At 45.1% G+C, this 18,527-nt stretch overlaps 1 protein-coding gene across 1 annotated transcript; it reads right to left on the minus strand.

Annotated features, from left to right (window-relative positions):
• Positions 1-2,279: 2,279 nt before the first annotated feature.
• Positions 2,280-11,929, minus strand: wscd1b (WSC domain containing 1b). The gene is given in 9 exon segments (XM_071534656.1): positions 2,280-2,426; positions 2,428-2,633; positions 2,998-3,198; positions 3,316-3,480; positions 4,201-4,390; positions 5,040-5,161; positions 6,284-6,468; positions 7,542-7,656; positions 11,539-11,929. Coding segments are annotated over 9 exon segments (1,722 nt in total).
• Between the last annotated feature and the right edge of the window lie 6,598 nt (positions 11,930-18,527).

Genomic DNA, 18,527 nt, shown 5'->3' on the forward strand with positions numbered 1-18,527 from the left:
CAACACCTTGTAGCAAAAGAATTCTCTCCTCCATTGAAAGACAGCAACTGTTTACCATTAGGAAGCTCCAGAGATGGATGCCAAGAATGTGATGCTTCTCACCTGCATGAACCCTTTGTTCTCTCAGCTTCATTGATACCCCCACTGGATGGTGTTTCAAGATGGAGTCCTTCAGGAAGAACTGCCACATCACCACCGCCCTCTGATCCATCAGAACTATCAGCACCATGCCCACGTCCTTACATGTGTTCATCTGGACTTGTTTTACTGTGTATACACTGGACCACTCCATCTGCAGAGTCAGCATCAGGAAGCCGCTCCAGATTCAGAGAGTTTGTACTTAGTGCAAGGAGAAACTCCAGTTCTCCAGCGTCTATGCATTTGACTGAAATGGGTCAGAGGGCTCACCTGCAGACACTTTACACAGCAGTGAACGGTTAAGTCTGTGTTCAAGCTTGGAGGCAGTGCCCAGAAATATCAAACCCAAATGGACACCAGCTTGTGTACTTGATGCTTTTGTGGACTGCTGCATTTGCATTTGTATTGATCTGGTCTGCCATGAAGTGTTGTCTTACAGTGGGGTCGGGGTGAGACGCAAACTCACGGAGTCCAGGACTCGGGCTGGTTATAGGGATTGAATCTTGATGTGACATCAGATCCATCAGAAATGGCAGTTGTAGTCAAGGCTAAATGTCAATGTGCTTACCTGGTGAGTGTTGCAGGAGGATCCGTCTTCACAACAGACCTAAAAAAAACCCAGTGGGTCCATTTTGGCTTTGGGCCTTGTCCCTGCAACAGTACTAGTTCCAATTCATCCCCCCCCCCGACTGTGAAAGATGGAGTTCACCTGTGTTGCAATGGCTTATGTTCATGTTCCGTTTCTTGTCACTCAATAAACACTACTACACTACTTAAAGTTTTTCTAATTAGTCTGTCTAGCCACAGTCAACAGACATGAGTACTGCAACCTGCTCTTTAATCTGCCTTTTTAGTTCTTTAATGATCATTTTAGAATTTTCAAGCATCACTTTTCAACTCGAAAGTACAGTAAGCATCTGGAGGTGCGCTTGTTTAACCACCAGATGGCACCATTGTCTGCCACGTCTATGGGGAAAATAATTACAATACCACTGCATTAAAATTTGAATACAGCTGCATATCTAAAATATCTGAACACGTTGGAATGGAGTCTCTAGCTCAAGTTTTGTATAGACTGGTGGGAATAGCATGAGTGTTTGCTTTCATCTAGCCCACTATTTGTGGCAACACACTGAACACTGGGTAAACAAACCATTTGTACAATGTCCTTCATATTGGCAGTGTTCTCACAAGCTGCTCAATATATACCAGCTAAATCCACAACCCTGTTGACACAGCGCTGCACTGTATCGTCTTGGTTCATTGGGGTGGAAAAGAGTTCAAGTAATGCAAGTGTGTTAACTGTTCCCAACTCCACTGACAATTCAGCCTACAAACTGAACGCATTTAATGAACAAAACAGGTGACAGTTGATGAGATTTCATATACAGTTTAAAGCAGTTTCACTTTGATCGGATGTAAATTTAGCATGTATTTACTCAGAGTTCATGTACAGTCTTCTGCTGTTATCTGCACTGGGAGTCCATATACTGTAGTCACCACCAGTTTTAAGGCTTTGCCTCTACTCTATCCATGACTGTAAACGGGCAAAAGTTTGCAACCATGGATGCAGAAATATAATCCAGGTCATGTTTCTGTGGTTAATTTGTTAGTTTGACTTTTGTAACTGATATGGGTATATGCTAAAAAGTCAATACTGTACCAAACTGAAATATTTAACGGCCACAAAAAAGTTACTAACATAACTGAAATGAATCCATCCTAGATTAACGCAGACTCATATTTGTGCAGTCAGGCACTTGGCTAGATAATCCCAACTCTGCAAATCAATGAATCCCGTCAAATCCTCACTGAGTAGATCCTGTTTCCTGTTTTCAATGAAGCGGTCCTAGCCCTGAAGCTTTCATCAGACACTCTGATGTTCACCAATGTCTTTTACAATGAACTGTCCTCATGTTTTCTCACAGTGAGTGTGGCTTATCAGGAGTCAGGTGGTCCAATTACAGCCAGTGTGTTCACAGATGGTCACCAGTAAACTCTGCCAACATTCTACAAATGTGTCCACAGCGAGTCTGTCCTGCTCTCCAGAGCTCTAGGTGGTGGACCCCTCCTCTCCCTTGCAAATCTCAACCCCTCCTGGTCCATTCATTTAAAGGACTATGCATGACGACCTTTTTATATCATCTGGGGAGATATTCTTGTGGAAGTCCAGTGAAGTTCCTGTTCTGCAGCGCCTGGTCAACAGTGTCAATGAAGGAGTCAATCATTTTCCTCATGTCAGGAGTGAAAGGGTCGAAGGAGGGCCGCTGGGACCCTGAGCGCTTGAAAGTGGCCGTCTTGGTTGCTCTGGGCACACAGCAGCCTCTCCTCGGTCATGCTGATGTTTAGAAAGGAGGTGATGAGGCGGAGCTGAGGGAAGAGCGCCCTCTGCAGTTCCTCATAGTGCACCACCAGCAGGCGCTGTCCGAACTTCAGCCAGCTCAGAGCGTGGGATGCCCACCAGGGGGCGTAGCTGGAAACAAACTCTGGCCATTCTGGATTGAAAAGAGAGCACAGACACCGGTGTGGCGAGGATTAATGCATTTATACATCAGGTAGTTTCAACAAAGCAATGGGATTCAAAGTGGCATTTCAAAGCGTTTTTATAATTCTTAGTTATGCCAACCAATGAACTGGGTGGCGATCTTTCTTTCTTTCTCCTGTTATTTATTCTTCTGCTTGTGTATCACTTTGTAGAAAGCTTTTCAGACAGAACACATGCATTGGCAGCCATTGTATAAAAGCAATAACTCTCAAGAGTGCATTCTTCACTGTAACTGTGAGTACTTTACTGCTGCAAACAGCATCACCATGTGCAACAGTATCCTTTACCACCAAGCCATTATCTCTTTGTGTTACCTTTGCTCTTCCACTGTGCATCAGTGGCATGGCCCAAATGTCCGGCACACTTGCGGTTGAATTCAGCCATGAGGGAACGGTAAGGGTTCCGAATCAGCAAGATGGCGGAGTCAAACATCTCGATCTCTTTCTGGCCACTCTCATGGGTCTTCACGCAGATGCTGCGGCCACTCTTCCAGTAGTCCTTCTCTCCTTTGAAGCCTGGGAGACACCCAAAACAAAGAATGAATGGATGGATAATGGTCAGTTGCAAAGCCAATAAGTCACCAAGTGCTCACTGAAACATTTGTTGGAACAACGGTGCGGCGCCTTCCCCACCTCTGTTGTACAGTGTGCCATCAAAATAGAAGCTGCCGGTGTAGTAGCCTGTCACAAGCTCGATCAGGTGCCGGACCCAGGTGTTGCCTGCACCAGGAAAACTGGAGAGCGCCACCAGGGAGCTGGACCTCTGAGGCAGAAACATCCTTTCTTTGCACCTGGAGTCTAGAAGGAGTTTTTGATGTCAGGTTTAGTTATAAAAAGGAATGGAACAGAACTGCAACTTATCACAGTACATCAGATGTTGTAGATGCCTTAAGCCCTATTTGGACAGGATTAGTTTTCAGGGATGGGGATGATGGGAGTGTCTACTACATTTACACTTTGTCATCAAACCAAATATGTACTATGCGTCATATGTAACTTTCCCAATTGACGTTGACGTGTTCAAACAGCAGGTGAAAAGTCGCAGCTGGACCATAGTTGAGACTTTGGGTCTGATCTCAGTTTGGGGTGAACGCCACTTTCAGGTGCAATTTGAGCAGATAGTCCACAATCATACATGAGTCCACAATCATACATTAAGAGTCCTTTCCCAAAGGAAACGACACAATATTCGGCAACAATCTCGGGGACGTCAATTGGAACAGGACTAGTGTTACCTGAGGTAATTTTTACAGGCTATTTTACAGGAGGCAATAGAGGCTGGAACTTTACTGGCAGCGCACAGTCCGTAAAAATTACTGACATGGCAGATTCAGGTGGGACTAAAATGCAGACATGCTCCGGTTATGATTGCATTACCCCACCTCCCTCTGTAAACTGATCCGAATAGGGCTTTAGATGATTTGGGTTTAAAACAAAGGCGCTGATACATAAAGTTCATTGATGGAGACTTTGACACAGGGCTTCTGCCAGCCAACAGAGGTAATTACAGCATCTCACCAAGGACAGGTGTATGATACACCTGGTAGTAGTCATGGTCAGTGGGTGCTGTGGGCATGGAGGTACTGGTGTGGTTCAGACCAGTGTTCCCCACACACGGCTGGTCCTGGGATTGTTGGCTGAGACTGAAAAGAGAGGATGTCCATGTACAGAAACAGTGGGGCTTCCTCAACACAGCCAGCGGGAGCTCCTACAAACCAGAATCAGAAATGTTCTAGTTCTATGACTCATCATGCTTATTCTCCTCTCCAAAAGGTTGCATTTCACCCAAGGGTGACATGTCAGCTCAGTTAAACAAGAAATCTGCATCTCATCCCCATTCTATGCTTTATTTCTGTCGCTTACTTTCTCTTACTTTTCCAATTACAAAAGGTCAAGATGCTCAATGTCGAAAAACTAGGACCAACACTGCAGTGTAAAATTTGGGGAAATTATGCACAATCACACATACAGATGTACATCGGCGCACGCGCGCACACACACACACATACACACGGTGAGAATTAATCACACTGCAGTCACCACCAGATGATGTGCAATATTTATACCAGCCATTTATGTTTTCGGAGGAGACACAGCTGAGACGCAGCCAGTATGAAGGTCTCATTCCAAGATCCAGACCATCTACTTCTCATTAGAGGCACATTAAAACTTAAACAGTCAGCAATATTCATGAAGATTTGTCTCCCAACATGTTATTCTGATCTCCAGGGAGCAGGCACAGCTCTCTGAGCAATAGAGTCTCCTCTCCTGGGAGTGGAGGACTCCCAGTACACCACAGAGAGCTACGTGAAATAAATTGATTACTAGTTCTCTAATTCTGGAGAGCTAATTCAAACCTTATCTGTGCAGGTCTCGATGCAGGACTGTGTGGTTAGGTTGGGTTGAAAGGAGTAGACAGGGAAGGTGCCGATGATGCTCTTTGGCATCTGGAAGCAACCACTGTAGTGAACGTTTCTGACTGGAAAGAGAGAAAATATACATCAGGATGTGGGGCAATAGCTCATAATCTCATTACAAGCAACAGTCACAGTATAATAAAAATGGATTTGGTAGGAATGACTTATGCTGACCAGCAATAGGAAGCATCAACTCTATTTTCAGTGTTTACACTATTTTGACATGTATTTATTTACAAAAGCAAATAGCTGGCTTTATGGGAAATAAAATGTATCATTTGGCATCAGTGTTAGTACTACCCTAATGAAATTCCTACACTTCACTTGATTTCTGGTTAATAATATATTCACAATCGCTGCACAAAAGCTTTAGAAACACTGCACCATCCATTCATGAATACTAATATATGATATTAACTTCTTATACAATATTTGGCTTAGCCAACAAAGAGGGGGTGGTGCGTATAATAAAAGCATACAATGTCTGAAAAACAGTTTCATGAGGCAAATTTTCATGGATAAAATAAAAGTAGGGACTTCTTTCTGCTCAGTGAATTGACACACTGCTCCAATGCTGTCACAAGGTCTGTAAGTATCACATCGAGTCCTAGTGACAGCTGACATGTGCTATCTTATCTTATCTTATCTTACATTAACATCAAATCAGTATTCATGAATGTGCCATGTAGCTGTTATGAATGGGCATTATAAATGTATTATAAAGTGTTACTGATCACTTTTGGTGCTAAAGATTTAAAGCTGCACAGGGCAAGATTTTATGCAAACATGCAGCTGTCTTATCGGCCTACATCACAAACTGGGACTGCAACAGGGAAGAGCGTATTATCCCCATCCCCACAACTTGGACTTTGTAGATTTGCTCCATTTGCCCAAAATTAATTTTGCGGCATGGACACTGGTGGGAAATCTTGTCAGTGCAAAGGAAGTGACAAATGAAAACGAAAGGAGCGGAATACTGGCTGAACCTTTTCACCATCTCCCCTGACACCAGCCACTAAGAAGAGGAAATTTAGGTCCGAGGAGTGTGCAGTTTACTGACGTCGTGTTACAGGATTTCTGGGTAATGCGGTTCAAACAGTTACCTCTTGCTGACACTTGGGGCCGCCAATGTGCGAAATTGCCTATTGAGCAGCTTTAAGAAAATAAACAGATACTTGACTCACATTTTCTTTGACCCGGCAGCTGCTCCTCCACCTTGTAAATGGAGAGACGGCCCACGCCGCCGCAGGGTGACCCCCTCTCACCCCGACACACCACACTACAGTCCTCCTCCGGGGCCCGTGGGCTACTGATACGGTTCCCACAGTGGCATTCAGCTCCGTATTCTAGACCTGCAAACTGGTACCCACTAGCCACACACACACACACACACAAACAAACAAACAAACACACACACAGAGTTTCTTGAGCCCACAATGCCCTAGCCCGGGGCAATCCATAACCTCAAGCTATTGGCCGTGGGCTAAGCCATCCCACAGGATGCAAGTTAACATTTAAAAATGTATCAGTTAATTCAGACTTCCTCGCATTAAACCTAGCGTCCAGCCCCTGTGATATTTGTTAGCACGGCTCCTTCTGCGCTCATCTGGGTGTGTAATGCCCTACTCTGCTTGGACTGAGGTCACCTCTGATCTGTACTTTACATATCAAGGGCATTGTGACTCATCCCTCTTCCTCTCTCTTTATCCTCGCTCCTTGGGTAAGACATCATCAAAATTGACCTTTTCCTATGTCCTTTGAAGCTTCCTCATAAATTGCCTTGACTTTTTGCGTTTGCTCATTTCAATAATTGGGCTGCTTAGGTAACGAGCATGACTCCTTTCCATGTGGATGGGTGGAGGAGAAGGCTCAGTGGGCTCAAGATGTGAACACCAACTCTCAGTCTGACTGCATCCATCTGTCCTCTGGCCTCTGCTGTTCTGTTTCAGTGGAACCTCAGCACTTCTTTGCAGTTAAGATATAAAAGGGAATAATGCAACCGGATCTTTGGGTCTGCTTTGAAAAATCCGCCTACTCCTTCAAGTTTTCTTGCAAGTTCGGGCACGTCATTTTACTGCGGCAAATTCAGCCCACACTGACCCAGTCAGAGATTTTCACACTCTGGTCACAACAAAGCATAACTAAGCATAACGCATATCTAACCGAGTCATTAACCGATTGCTGTAGTCACCTCATTAAGCTTTTTAACACATACACGCCTCCCTCCGTCCTTCTTCTGCGACAGATCAACCCTTCAGTTCTGGCCTTCTCTTGCCGCCGCTTTCCCCTCTCTCACCCCCCTCATCTTTTACTGTCATCCAGCCACCTGGCTCTCCGCTGGAACACAGGAGCCATTCATCGAGAAGACAGAGATCCAAAGCATTTACTCAAACAGCAGGCCCTCTGTGGTCCCCTCACAGGAGCCTGCCGCGAATGCATTACCTTTCCGAGCAGGTGTCTTGACACAGAGAGCTGGTCATTTTGCGCAGGTCATACAGCATGGTTCCCCCCAGGGCGCGCTCACTGGCATCGTGCAGAAAGCAGCCGATGTAGGTCCCTGGATGTGTCAAAACAAACCAGTGAGAGAAATTCAGATTCAATTCTTTTGCTATGCTATTGTCACTCACAAAGTGCCCTCCTGATGCACAGAAAGCCAGTGTGCCTGGGGTTAATTTGAATGTAAACAGCTCTGTCAGTGTTTGTGTTGCAGTAAAATGAATTGCACCGCATATGAAGCTTAACCGTGTGGTGATGAAAGTAAGTGGAAAAAAACACGACACCATGTTCTTTCAGGTTCTTCCCTTGAGTCCAACTGTATCACTGCTAATTTTTTGGGGTATAGTACACATTTTACAGATTCAGCAATTGTATGATTTTAACATGTAAAGTAATATTAGGTAGGCCTTTTGGTGTGTGGAATGTATGGAGATGATTTATTGACATTACTTTTTTAAAAGATTATTTCACAAAAACTACTACATATTTATATTCCTTGATATTTCAAAGGTTTTGAGGACATTGAGGATTTAGGCTTAATTTTTGATGTTTACTTCAATTTCTGCCACCACCAGAAAAATAGACAGATGCCAACTGGTCAAGGGGAAGATTTGAAAAGCAGTGGACGAGCTGCATGCCAGTAGGATTCCGGGGATGTGGCAGCAAGGTGCATGGACCAGATGGAAGCAGGCAATGGACCATAAAATCTCTGGCAGGCCAAGCATCACCATATCAAATTCATGATTCAATCACTCCACGATGTCTTCTGAAGCCCATCCAGCTTCTCCTGCTGGGGCGAGGCTGAGTCACCAGCCCCCCGTGCCTCAGGAGAGAAACACTGGAGCACATGCACAGCTGCTGTCTGAAAGCCCTGAGAGAGGGCTGCTATCGTTGGCGCCAGACCAGGGTGCCGAAGGCTACGGCAGAAATCGTCTCCAGAGGCATCACCCAAGGTGAGCCCCACCGCCCAGCAAGGCAGTTCATTGCTTTAATCAAAGCGAAGGAGAAGCCCCAGCCCCGGTCCAGAGTCTCAGTTGGGCTCCTCGTACCCGTGCCACAGCTGAGGGCTAATGGAGGGAAGCAGCTTGAATTCCCAGACTGCATAGAAATGGCTGCAGTTGGGCCAGACATTATGCTGCTTTCTTCAACACCAAGACAGATGACTAGATGCTGGAGCTGATTCTTCCCTGGGAGGATTAGCATGGCTGATGCCAATGAGAGGATGGCAATGGATGAGCACATGTGCCACTGGCAGGGGGAGCATGCATTGTGCATGCTCATCAAGGTGGACTGGGTTTACAGGCAAGTCTCTGTACTGGGTCTACAGTCTCTTAGGCATCACAGACACGTACATGAGGAGAATCATCAAAACCACCATAGAGGCTGTAGATAGGGCCTCAAGGTGACTGTGCATCAAGAGTGTTGGACATGCTAGTTGGACACAAGGCGGGGTCAGAAACACCCCAACAGCGTGGCCTAGGGTTGGGTGTCTGATGTTGAAAGACCCAAAATGCCCAGTGACTGCCAGTGACGTCTAATGCATCAGAGGATTTATGCATGACCCAAGAAATATCAACACAAAGTTAGTCCCTCTGCACACTTCTGAGTGTGTAATACCTCTGATATGAACTTAACATATCAAGGGCATTGTGACTCATCCCTGCTTGGCACAAAGTTTCCAGCAGCAGGTAATATGCATTTTCCACTTTTAATATAAAATGCATAGGTAGGCTCATGAATTTCTAAACATTTTAAAATGTTTTAGAAATGCATGTGCAAAAATTTCCATTGGGTTATGTAATGTTATACTGCTATGTCAAATTAGTCAGAGATTAAAAATAAACTTGTGATAGCAAATCATACACCTATGGATGTTATATTGTATTACATTAAAACGTGGAGAAACGAGTAGTCTTGTGATTTGAGATTTAGCCCTTTATGCTTGTATAGGTACCAGGCTACACAAAGTTGTTGTATACTGAGCTACTATTCTTTGTTTCCCTATTCTTTTTTCCCTCATTGCACCCCTTTGGAGGGCCAGCCAATTTAACTGTGTGATTTAGATAAATAAGGTTCTAATGTGGTGCCTGATAGCAATGGATAGGATCTGTGGAAAATAACAGGGGATGGCGGTGATTTGGAGGAGGGTATGACTGCAAAACCTTGGCTGGCTCATTAAAACCTTATTTGCGATGGCATTGATATAGCACCTTATTTGTACATTTGTACTCGAAAAGCATCGCCTCAAAAGATTTTACCAGTGCCTGTCCTCTCCACTCCACTGCCTTTATACTATTCAGTCTAGGGTAGAAATGCTTTTTAAACCCTTTTAGAAAAATAAGTCACAAGTGATATCTTACTCTGGTCTGACATTTTACTGATAAATAGGAGGCGAAAGGAGTTCATGAATGGTCCCACCAATACTAGCTTCTTTAGGAAACCATACTTTCATTTTGAAAACCTTCAAATAAAAACAGCTCCTCTAGCACACATGGCAAAATAGACCTGGTGATTTCATTCAGAGTCATCATCAGGGTCATGCTTTTGCCAGTTGGCAGCTAGTAAAAGAATGGCTTCCTCCAGCATTTCTCATTTGTATTACCCGGTAGTTATGTACTGAATGTTGAGAAGAAGGATCAAGAGCTCTCATCGGATGCCTTTCAAGAATGAGCTGCAGGAAAGAATTCTGCTGGCGACACTGGATGTTATTGGCCTTCAGCAACTTGTTAGTCCATTGTATGATTTGGAGTTTCTTTCATTTGAGCAAAATAGCAAAATAAAGAGTAATCTCCAGGCATCATTTTAAAGTATACATACATTGTTAGAGTAAATACACAATTATATTATTCTTTATGTTGACAATTTTGCTAAAAACTACTTTTGTGCCTGCCTGCTTTATCCCTTGCTGATTCTGAGAGGATCAGTGGGCAATATCCCTTATCTACAGGAACCAAAGCACCCACACGTAAAATGTCACATAAATGTATAATGAAGCTGTTCAAAATGTTCTAAATTCATGATTGTCTGTTCATGAATGTGCAATGAAGCCTGTTGTGAATGTGCAATGTAAGCCCCTTGCAAAGAGTGTGTTACCACTGGCTCCAGGCCATCAGAGCTCCAAAAGTAAATCACAAAATAGAAAATAAACTTGTGTATTTGCTACCTCATATATTATTCAGAAGGAAAACCAATGTCTCAGTGAACACATCTTCATTGGGTTATTTCTATCTCACATATCCTCCCTTGTGCTGCTCCTTGTCAGATATCAGGGTGTTGTTATAGCTGAGACAGCTTTTTCCCAGACTTTGCAATGATATCTGCTTCAGTTTAATTGCAGCGAAGGTGCACATCGATACCATCTACAGACTACTGATACAGTATACACAGACAGTTTATCATTAGTACAGGCTTTCAGGTGATGTATATACTGTATAATACTGTCTCTGGTAACATCCCCTCTGGCGGCCATATTGGAGGCCCTCAGCTCTTGGCAACAGCGGCTGTGAACAGCTGATTGTGCTGCTAAACCTACAACTTGGCCGTCAACAGAATTCAATACAAATGGTTCATCATCTGAACTGTTTTTGATTTAATCAATTTTGTGTTTCTATAATGTCACCTTTTTAACTAGCTAACCATGGTATCTAGTTAGCTAACCATCACTGTCTTGTTGTTAACACATCTGATTTCCACGCTGACTAATGTGTATAGTGCAAGATAGCATTTGTAGTGGCTAATAGTTGCTTTGCTAAATTAACCCGCTGGCAGCAAAGCCGAGAACCAGCTGTTTGTTCAGGTTAACTGAGCTGACTCACTCTGTGCTTTGGAGTAGAGACTAATTTGGCCTAAATTTGGGAATAAATCTACCTCAGACTATTCACTTTTACTTAGAACTTTCCTGAATGGATCTACATGACTGCAAAGTCTCAACAGTTGAAGTCACCTTTGTGCCTGCTGTTCCTGTGGAGAGAGACTCTCTGCTCGGGACTCTCTGGGAGGAGACTGTGAAACCAGCGGCGGTGCAAGTGCTGGACCCCCAGGCTTCGGGAGGCCGGCCAGTGTCTCCCTGCCCTGGCTCCCCCTCCTGACACGGACTGCACGGCTGCCCATCTGGAGCGCGCCCTCACACCCAGGCCCGCGGTCCTGAGGGCAGTGGGCGGCGCTGCCAGGGACAGCAGGGGCGGCAGGCTGGCGAGGCTCGGCGGGGCCACTCTGACGCTGGAGCGCTGCAGGAGCAGGATGCTGCCTGCCATCAGATAGGCGATGCCCAGGAAGAGCAGCAGCATCTGAGCCCGCCTCAGGAAGCAGTGCAGTTTGTAGAGGGGCGCCACCATTCCCACAGCGTTCGGCTCTAACCGTCTCTCACTTCAGTGGAGGGCCATTCCATGGAGTAGGACCGAGAAGAGTGATCTGCAAACTACTTACAACTTCAGTGCAACATCATAATCTTGCAAAGGCCTGGGGCATCTGGCAGCAGTGTGGACATTGTGTCAAACTGCCAAGGCTTGGTGCTTCATCTTCAGGCTTGTTGATGAGTCCGAAAGCAGCAGCGGATCCCTTGGATGTGGGGCAGCAGATATGGATTGAGGGTAAGTATCCAAGACAGTGGTCACTGACTCCGAGATGATCCTTGAGAAAACCTGAGGCACAAAAAGACAAGCAGCTGTATTTAAAACAGCAGTATATTTCTCTGTGTACGAGCACAATCAAAGGGAGGGAAAGTGCGCCTGGCGGATTAGAGCCACAGCTCATGTTGACATATGGGCTTGTGTTTCTGTCTTGCAGCATTATGTCTTCGCTTGGTGTTTGCTGCATCTTTTATTCCTGCCATTTGTTTTTAATTCAAAACCCATCCCCGAAGTTGTGTTCTTCTCCTGCTTCAATTCCTGCAATTTTCTTCGGGATATTGGGTCTGCGGTCTTTTATGATTTTCTACCACATGAAATCAAAATTACTGCGAAAATGATAGATAGAGAGATTAGGAAATTAGACCAGCCTTTATTAATAAGGCTTTGGAATTGGATTTTAGTCATTTCAAACCCATTCAGAGATTCCATTCAATCCCAGCACTGTCAGATAATATTTATTTTAGCACCGGCAATATCTGGCAGCTTCAAAAATCTAAGTCCCAGTTATCACAGTGAAATGACATCATGTGATAAAAAACTGTCTGGAGAGCGTATTATGGGCGCTTATGAAATGGGGATTATCATAGCAGTATGCAGAGCATCTCTGGCCTCATCTGTGGAGAGATGAATAAATGAATGCCCTGTGATGAGTCAAAGCGTGTAAAGATGAGTTGTTAACTGCTTGAAGATCTTGGAACTGCCCCACCTACACATAAGCTGCGAGATGGGATGCAGAAGGCAAGATATTCTCTGAAAAATTGATTCAACGCCCAAGTCATTGCAGTGTTCTACTTTCTGAAGCTGGCTTGAACTAAAAAAGAGAAGCAGTGAAGTGTAGCCCTCCAACCAAGCCTGACCAGGTCCCGTGTGTTTTTTGCGTGTTTTTTTTTTTTCTGTCACAATGCCCACTTGCAAGCCCCCTCTTTGATAAAGCAGATACTAGTTACAGCCTATAGAGGTGCCCGTGTAACATATTGGTGTAAATCCAACAGGGATGCGTTGCAGATTGAGCCTCTTTTATTTCACATCAGATGATATCCACAGTGGCTCGTTGTCTCGGCAGCCTTCACAGACCGTCATGCCCTTCACATCTACTTTTCATGTCAGGCCCATAATCCTCTGGTTTCTCTCTTTTGAATCGGACCTAACGCATAATGTGAACGCCCCCGAAAGTAGGGGTGCTGTGCTCCCGAGGATAGAAGCAACAGTTTGCACACTGAACAGTCTCTATAGACTGTCAGTCGGAGTGCCCAACTTCTTTTTAACTCCACAAAATATTCTGCAAATTATAGCGCACTGTCATGAAAAAATAAACACTATCTCGCCAGTTTGAATTTGGTGGTTTGGTGATGGTTGGGGGGGAATAAATAAATGAATAAACACCAAGGGTAAACATGCATCACCTATTTAATAATCCGAGATCTTCCATCTTAAAATACCCCACAGTGGCTCCACCATTTACAGTATAGAGGATATTTGAATACACTGGCTTTACCTTCAGCGCCGGAGCGTTCCGCGCGGCGTCCTCGTTATCATGTGATCACTTATCAATTTATTGCCGTTTTCGTCGCCGATCTCCCCCCCCCCAGCTCATTGTCCAGCGAAGGGCTCCGCGGCTCCCCCAGCATTTCCCACAGCTGGTGGTGTTATATAAGCAACGTCTCTCTCTCTCTCCCCCTCTCTCTCTCTCTCTCTCTCTCTCTCTCTCTCTCTCCCTCGGCAGCCTCACATCTAATGCTCTCCGTCGGTCTGAAAGGCTGGCAGGGCGATATAAAGCACAGGCAGTGTGTGTGTGTGTGTGTGTGTGTGTGTTGGGAGGGGGGGGGGGGGGGGAGAGAGTCTCATTTGCATTGGTGATCTAAGCGCGTCACAGCCCCTTTACTGTGCAAAAGGGAAAACGTGTCCAACAGTCCACAGCCCAGACTACAGGAGAGGAGGGCTATGGGGGGGGGGGCTTCTCCATATCTTCCGACACCAGCTTCTTCATATCCACCGTGCCTTTTTCTTTTTTTCATCGACACGCACTCCGTATTGGACCGTAATCTTGTCATAAATCACCTAAGAGATCTCTGTGCAACAGTATGTGCGCTGCAGCTCGCACAATGACACTACAGTGAGTTCGGAGAAAAAAACAAAAAATCACAAAAAAACATACTCCGAAACAACCATCAGCCGTTTGAAGGACATTTGCATGGGCGTCAGTTTGGTATGGCAAAGGTAAGGACACTCGCCATACCTCAGCCGAGCCCAAATCGAGTCTTGGCTTCTTCTTTTTTTTTTATCATTATAATGGAGAGCAATCTTAAAAGAAAAGTCCCTTCAGGGGGGCTGACGCTGATAGTTTGGTGACCTGCGTCTATAATAATTGATTACATTGACCAAACATCAATCATCAGTCATACTTGTCCCAGGAAATTTAGTCTATTTATATAAGCGGGTTTTGCTGGAAATAATAGGCTACTAGACGCAAGGACATTATGGTTTAGTGACTTGACGTCCCTGCGTTTCAGCACCGCGAACAGCGCCTCGCCCGCGAGCCCCCGCCGTGAAGGAACACGGAAAATTAACAGCGAATAACAATGCACTTTGTCACGGCTGATTGGACTGAAGTGCACGGCCTCCACACGCAGCCCGGTAGAAGTGGCGGTGCGCGCAAGGGTGCAGACTGCCAAAAATATCCATCCTTGCAAGTCTTTTAATGTGGTGTGGAGTGTTAAAATGTTAATCTGGTGTGGACTCTCATCATGTTAAAATGTTCTTTTCCTTAAAACGGAGATAAATCTGGCAATGGTTTGAGATTTGAGCTTCACTTATCCAGTGTAAAGCAACTGGTTGGAAGAATTTTTCTTCATTCAAGGGTCATTTTCTTGATACAAGTGGAATAATCTGCTTTGTTCTGCCTTGTCTCATGATATGGGCAGTTGCGTCTGGAACATTTCGGAAACAACTGAAGCTACATTGGAAACAAGTGGAATCATCTCACTCCATTGGTAGAATTTTTCAGTTGTTTTAAACAAAAAATAAGGTTTTAAGACGACACTAAATGTCTTGTTTCAAAGGACATTTTACTCACATTTTTCTTTCTCTGGACATAAATATACCATTCTTGCACTCCATATAAAAGGACTCTCCACCCTTCACTTAATATTTCAAGAATTCAAGTAATTTTTGCGGAACAAAATTTCAAAACGTGCAGTATGCCTTTCATTTTTCATTTTTCAGTTTTCCTTTAATATTTGTTGTAATTCTACCTTTCATGCTAACAAATCAAGTATAATTTGTCTTCCATCTCAGTGGGACTCCAGGGTGCCACTGGGGCATTTCTTCAGAATACTCTGACACAGTGTGGGATAAGTGGCTCACTAATGGATGCATTCAAGTCCAGTTTCTGGGAATTCATAAAAAATAACCCTCCTGCCACAACTTGTAAAAATACAAAGGGTGTGCTTTTCAGCAAATGTTTCAGGTCCAGTACCCTCATTGACTCAAATTTAACAAGAAAAACAGATGCTAAAAAGATATCCTCCAAATGCATCTTAAAAAACGTCAAGGAGATGATTTTCCCTCTTACCAGATTGTCCTTGTAATAGAAACTTGAATAAATAGAACTATTTGAGCAGTGCTTGAGTTAATTCGTAGGGGTTAAACCAGTCTGTACTCCAATCTATATCCTATATTAGTTGCATTTGACCCATTTGAAACCATTATCTGCTGAGCAGGCTTGGGATGTTGTTGTGTGTAGTCTCAGTCTTTGTTTAAGGGGAGATGCTCCTTCCACTACTAAGCTAAACACTGCTGTTGAGAGTTTTCCACAGTGGAGACTGTAGAGTAGCAGCCTTGTGCAACTGCGCGAACAGCTGCACGAAGACGAGGGAGCTTATCTGCGGGAGCCCATCGAGGAAGGACAGCGTAAAGCCACGACAGTCTGCCTGTTTGTTTTCATTACTTTAGTTTTTCCCAGTATCCTCATCTCTCCGAACACATCTACCCCTGTTCTAAGGATGAGGCCATCTGTCCCGACAGTGAGTTTGATCTAACCTCATTTGACCCTCTAGGTCAGCTGAGGATCCTGGAGCTGTCAGTCAGCAATCAGGAGAACTGAGTTCATCTGAGCTCCTCCCGCTGTCTCTGCCGGTCCTTGGTCTCTCCGAGACGTGGATCACCCCCGGAGGAGACAGCAACACTTGCTGCTCTCTCTGCGGCACTGCGCTTCAGCCTCTCTCCCAGGCTCGTGGCATATTTCTGCTCATCTCCCCTGTTTTTGTTCCTCCTCTCTCTCACTCGGGGAGCAGCCGTAGCCTACAGGTTAGAGAAGCTGGCTTGTGACCTCAATGGCCAACGGTAGAAGACTGTGGTTGTACTGGGCAGCTCTGAAGTGTGAATGTCTGTAACTGTGTGAATGTGAAGCAGGGTGCTGCTGAAAAAGAGCAAGTGTGCTTCGTCGACTTTTTCCTAAGAGCTTATGTATTTCTTCATTTGAATTGCATGAATTACATGCTCTCACTATAATTTGCCCTGCCCCTCGTCACATTATTGTCCTCTAGAGGACAATAGTTCCACTTGACAGCTTCTTAGAAAAGCTTGACACCCTTCACTGTACATTCCTTTAAAATGGGACCTCTTTGATGACTTCAACCTCCCCACAAAGAAGTTCACCTCTTTAATTTTTCATTCTCGTTCAGCTCTATAATTGTATTAATCTTCCGTTGATATCATCCTCTCTACAGCTTGACCTTTGTAAGGTCGGCTGTAGGTTTTCTCCAGAGCCGCTCGACTTCTGGTCAGCTTCTGATCTTATCGTTACCCCTCTTCATGTCACTATTTGTTCCTCTGCGTTCCCTTCTTGACTAACCCTTCTAATCTGGTTTCACTTCACACTACCACCGCTCAGCAAAATCTGCAGTCTCCCCGCCCTTCCTCGCACTCCTCACTTCCTCCACGTCTTCCTCTCTAATTCCATAGACGGCACTGCTTCCATGTCTAACAGTCCTCTCGTCGTCTTTTGACCTTCACTGTCATCTTTTCCGCCACCCCACCTGCCCCTTGGCTGTCTGAAACCTTGCAAATTAAGTGTAGAACGCTTCCAGGCAGCCGAGAGAAAGTGGCACAAATCTGGCTTGTTTGATGTCGTCTTGCACTTTCAGTTGCTTCTTCTTCACATCTGTCTCAGCTGATAATTCAGTAAAAACACTCTGAAAATCAAATCTTCTGCGTTGAAGCCCAGCAAATTAGTCTTTATCTTCTCCTCACCTCCATCTTAGTTTTTGCCAAGGCTTTTGACACTGACTTTGAGAAGAAAATCAATGACATCTGAGGCTCCTTCTCCCAACTAGCCACTAGCCCTCCCCCCAATTCCCTCATTACGTCCTCCTCTAACCCCACTGACTCCGGCTTAATGAGCCTCTCTCTCTCTTCTCTTCCCAGATGAGGCACAGAAATCCTTTTCCATCCGCAGGGGCACCGGCTGCCCTCTTGACCCCATCCCCCTCCCCCAGACAATCACTGCTGATCTGCTGCCTTTCCTGACTACCATCATCAACTCCAAATGCAAATTGCCTACAAGACAGAGTTACTTCTCTTCTCTGGAAACAATCCCTCAACCCACCTCATGTCAAAAACCACAGACTCGTATTGCTCTTGTTATTTCTTTCCAAAAACTGCAGAACTCAAACCTACTTTCTCTATCTTACAGTCTGGCTTCAAGGCACTCCACTGAAACTGCTGTCTTTGCCTTCAACACTGTGAACATCAGATGCTCCTTGCCATGTTTGCTGACCTGGGAGTCTCTGCATTACGTGATTTGTCTCCCAAGTGACTCGCCTGTCTTACCAGGTATCTTGGGGAGGGTCTCTGTCTCTGGTTCCTTGTGGGCTGCAGTCTACATGCTCCTCCTCTTCTCCAGAAAACCTCTTGGCTCTGTCATCACATCCCACAACTTTTCCTTCCATTGTTATGCTGACAGTGCAACTCTTACCTTCTTTTCCCTGCCTTTGACACAGAGATTGAAGCACGCGTCTCCGCTTACCTAGCTGACATTTGCAGCTGGATGTCTGCCAGCCGCGTCAATCTCAACCAAAGCCTCGGCTCCTCTTTTTCTTTGCCTTTTTCAGGACCCCTCCATTCCACTGACAACGCCACGCTGTCTTCTGCCCGGACTGCCAAGAATCTGCCAAGAACTTAGACAATCAATTTGCGAGGCCCACAATGCAACCACAAGATCCTGTAGGTTTGCACGTTGCGTTATCAGCCCTCCTCCTCACCAGGGACTGAGCCAGGCCTGCTGTCCAAACTCGAGTTGTCTCTC

Source organism: Centroberyx affinis, unplaced genomic scaffold (assembly GCF_046629955.1).
Source record: "Centroberyx affinis isolate AG114_WGS23_722 - 3 ecotype Tasmania unplaced genomic scaffold, CSIRO-AGI_Caff_v1 ptg002593l_1, whole genome shotgun sequence".
Taxonomy (NCBI): domain Eukaryota; kingdom Metazoa; phylum Chordata; class Actinopteri; order Beryciformes; family Berycidae; genus Centroberyx; species Centroberyx affinis.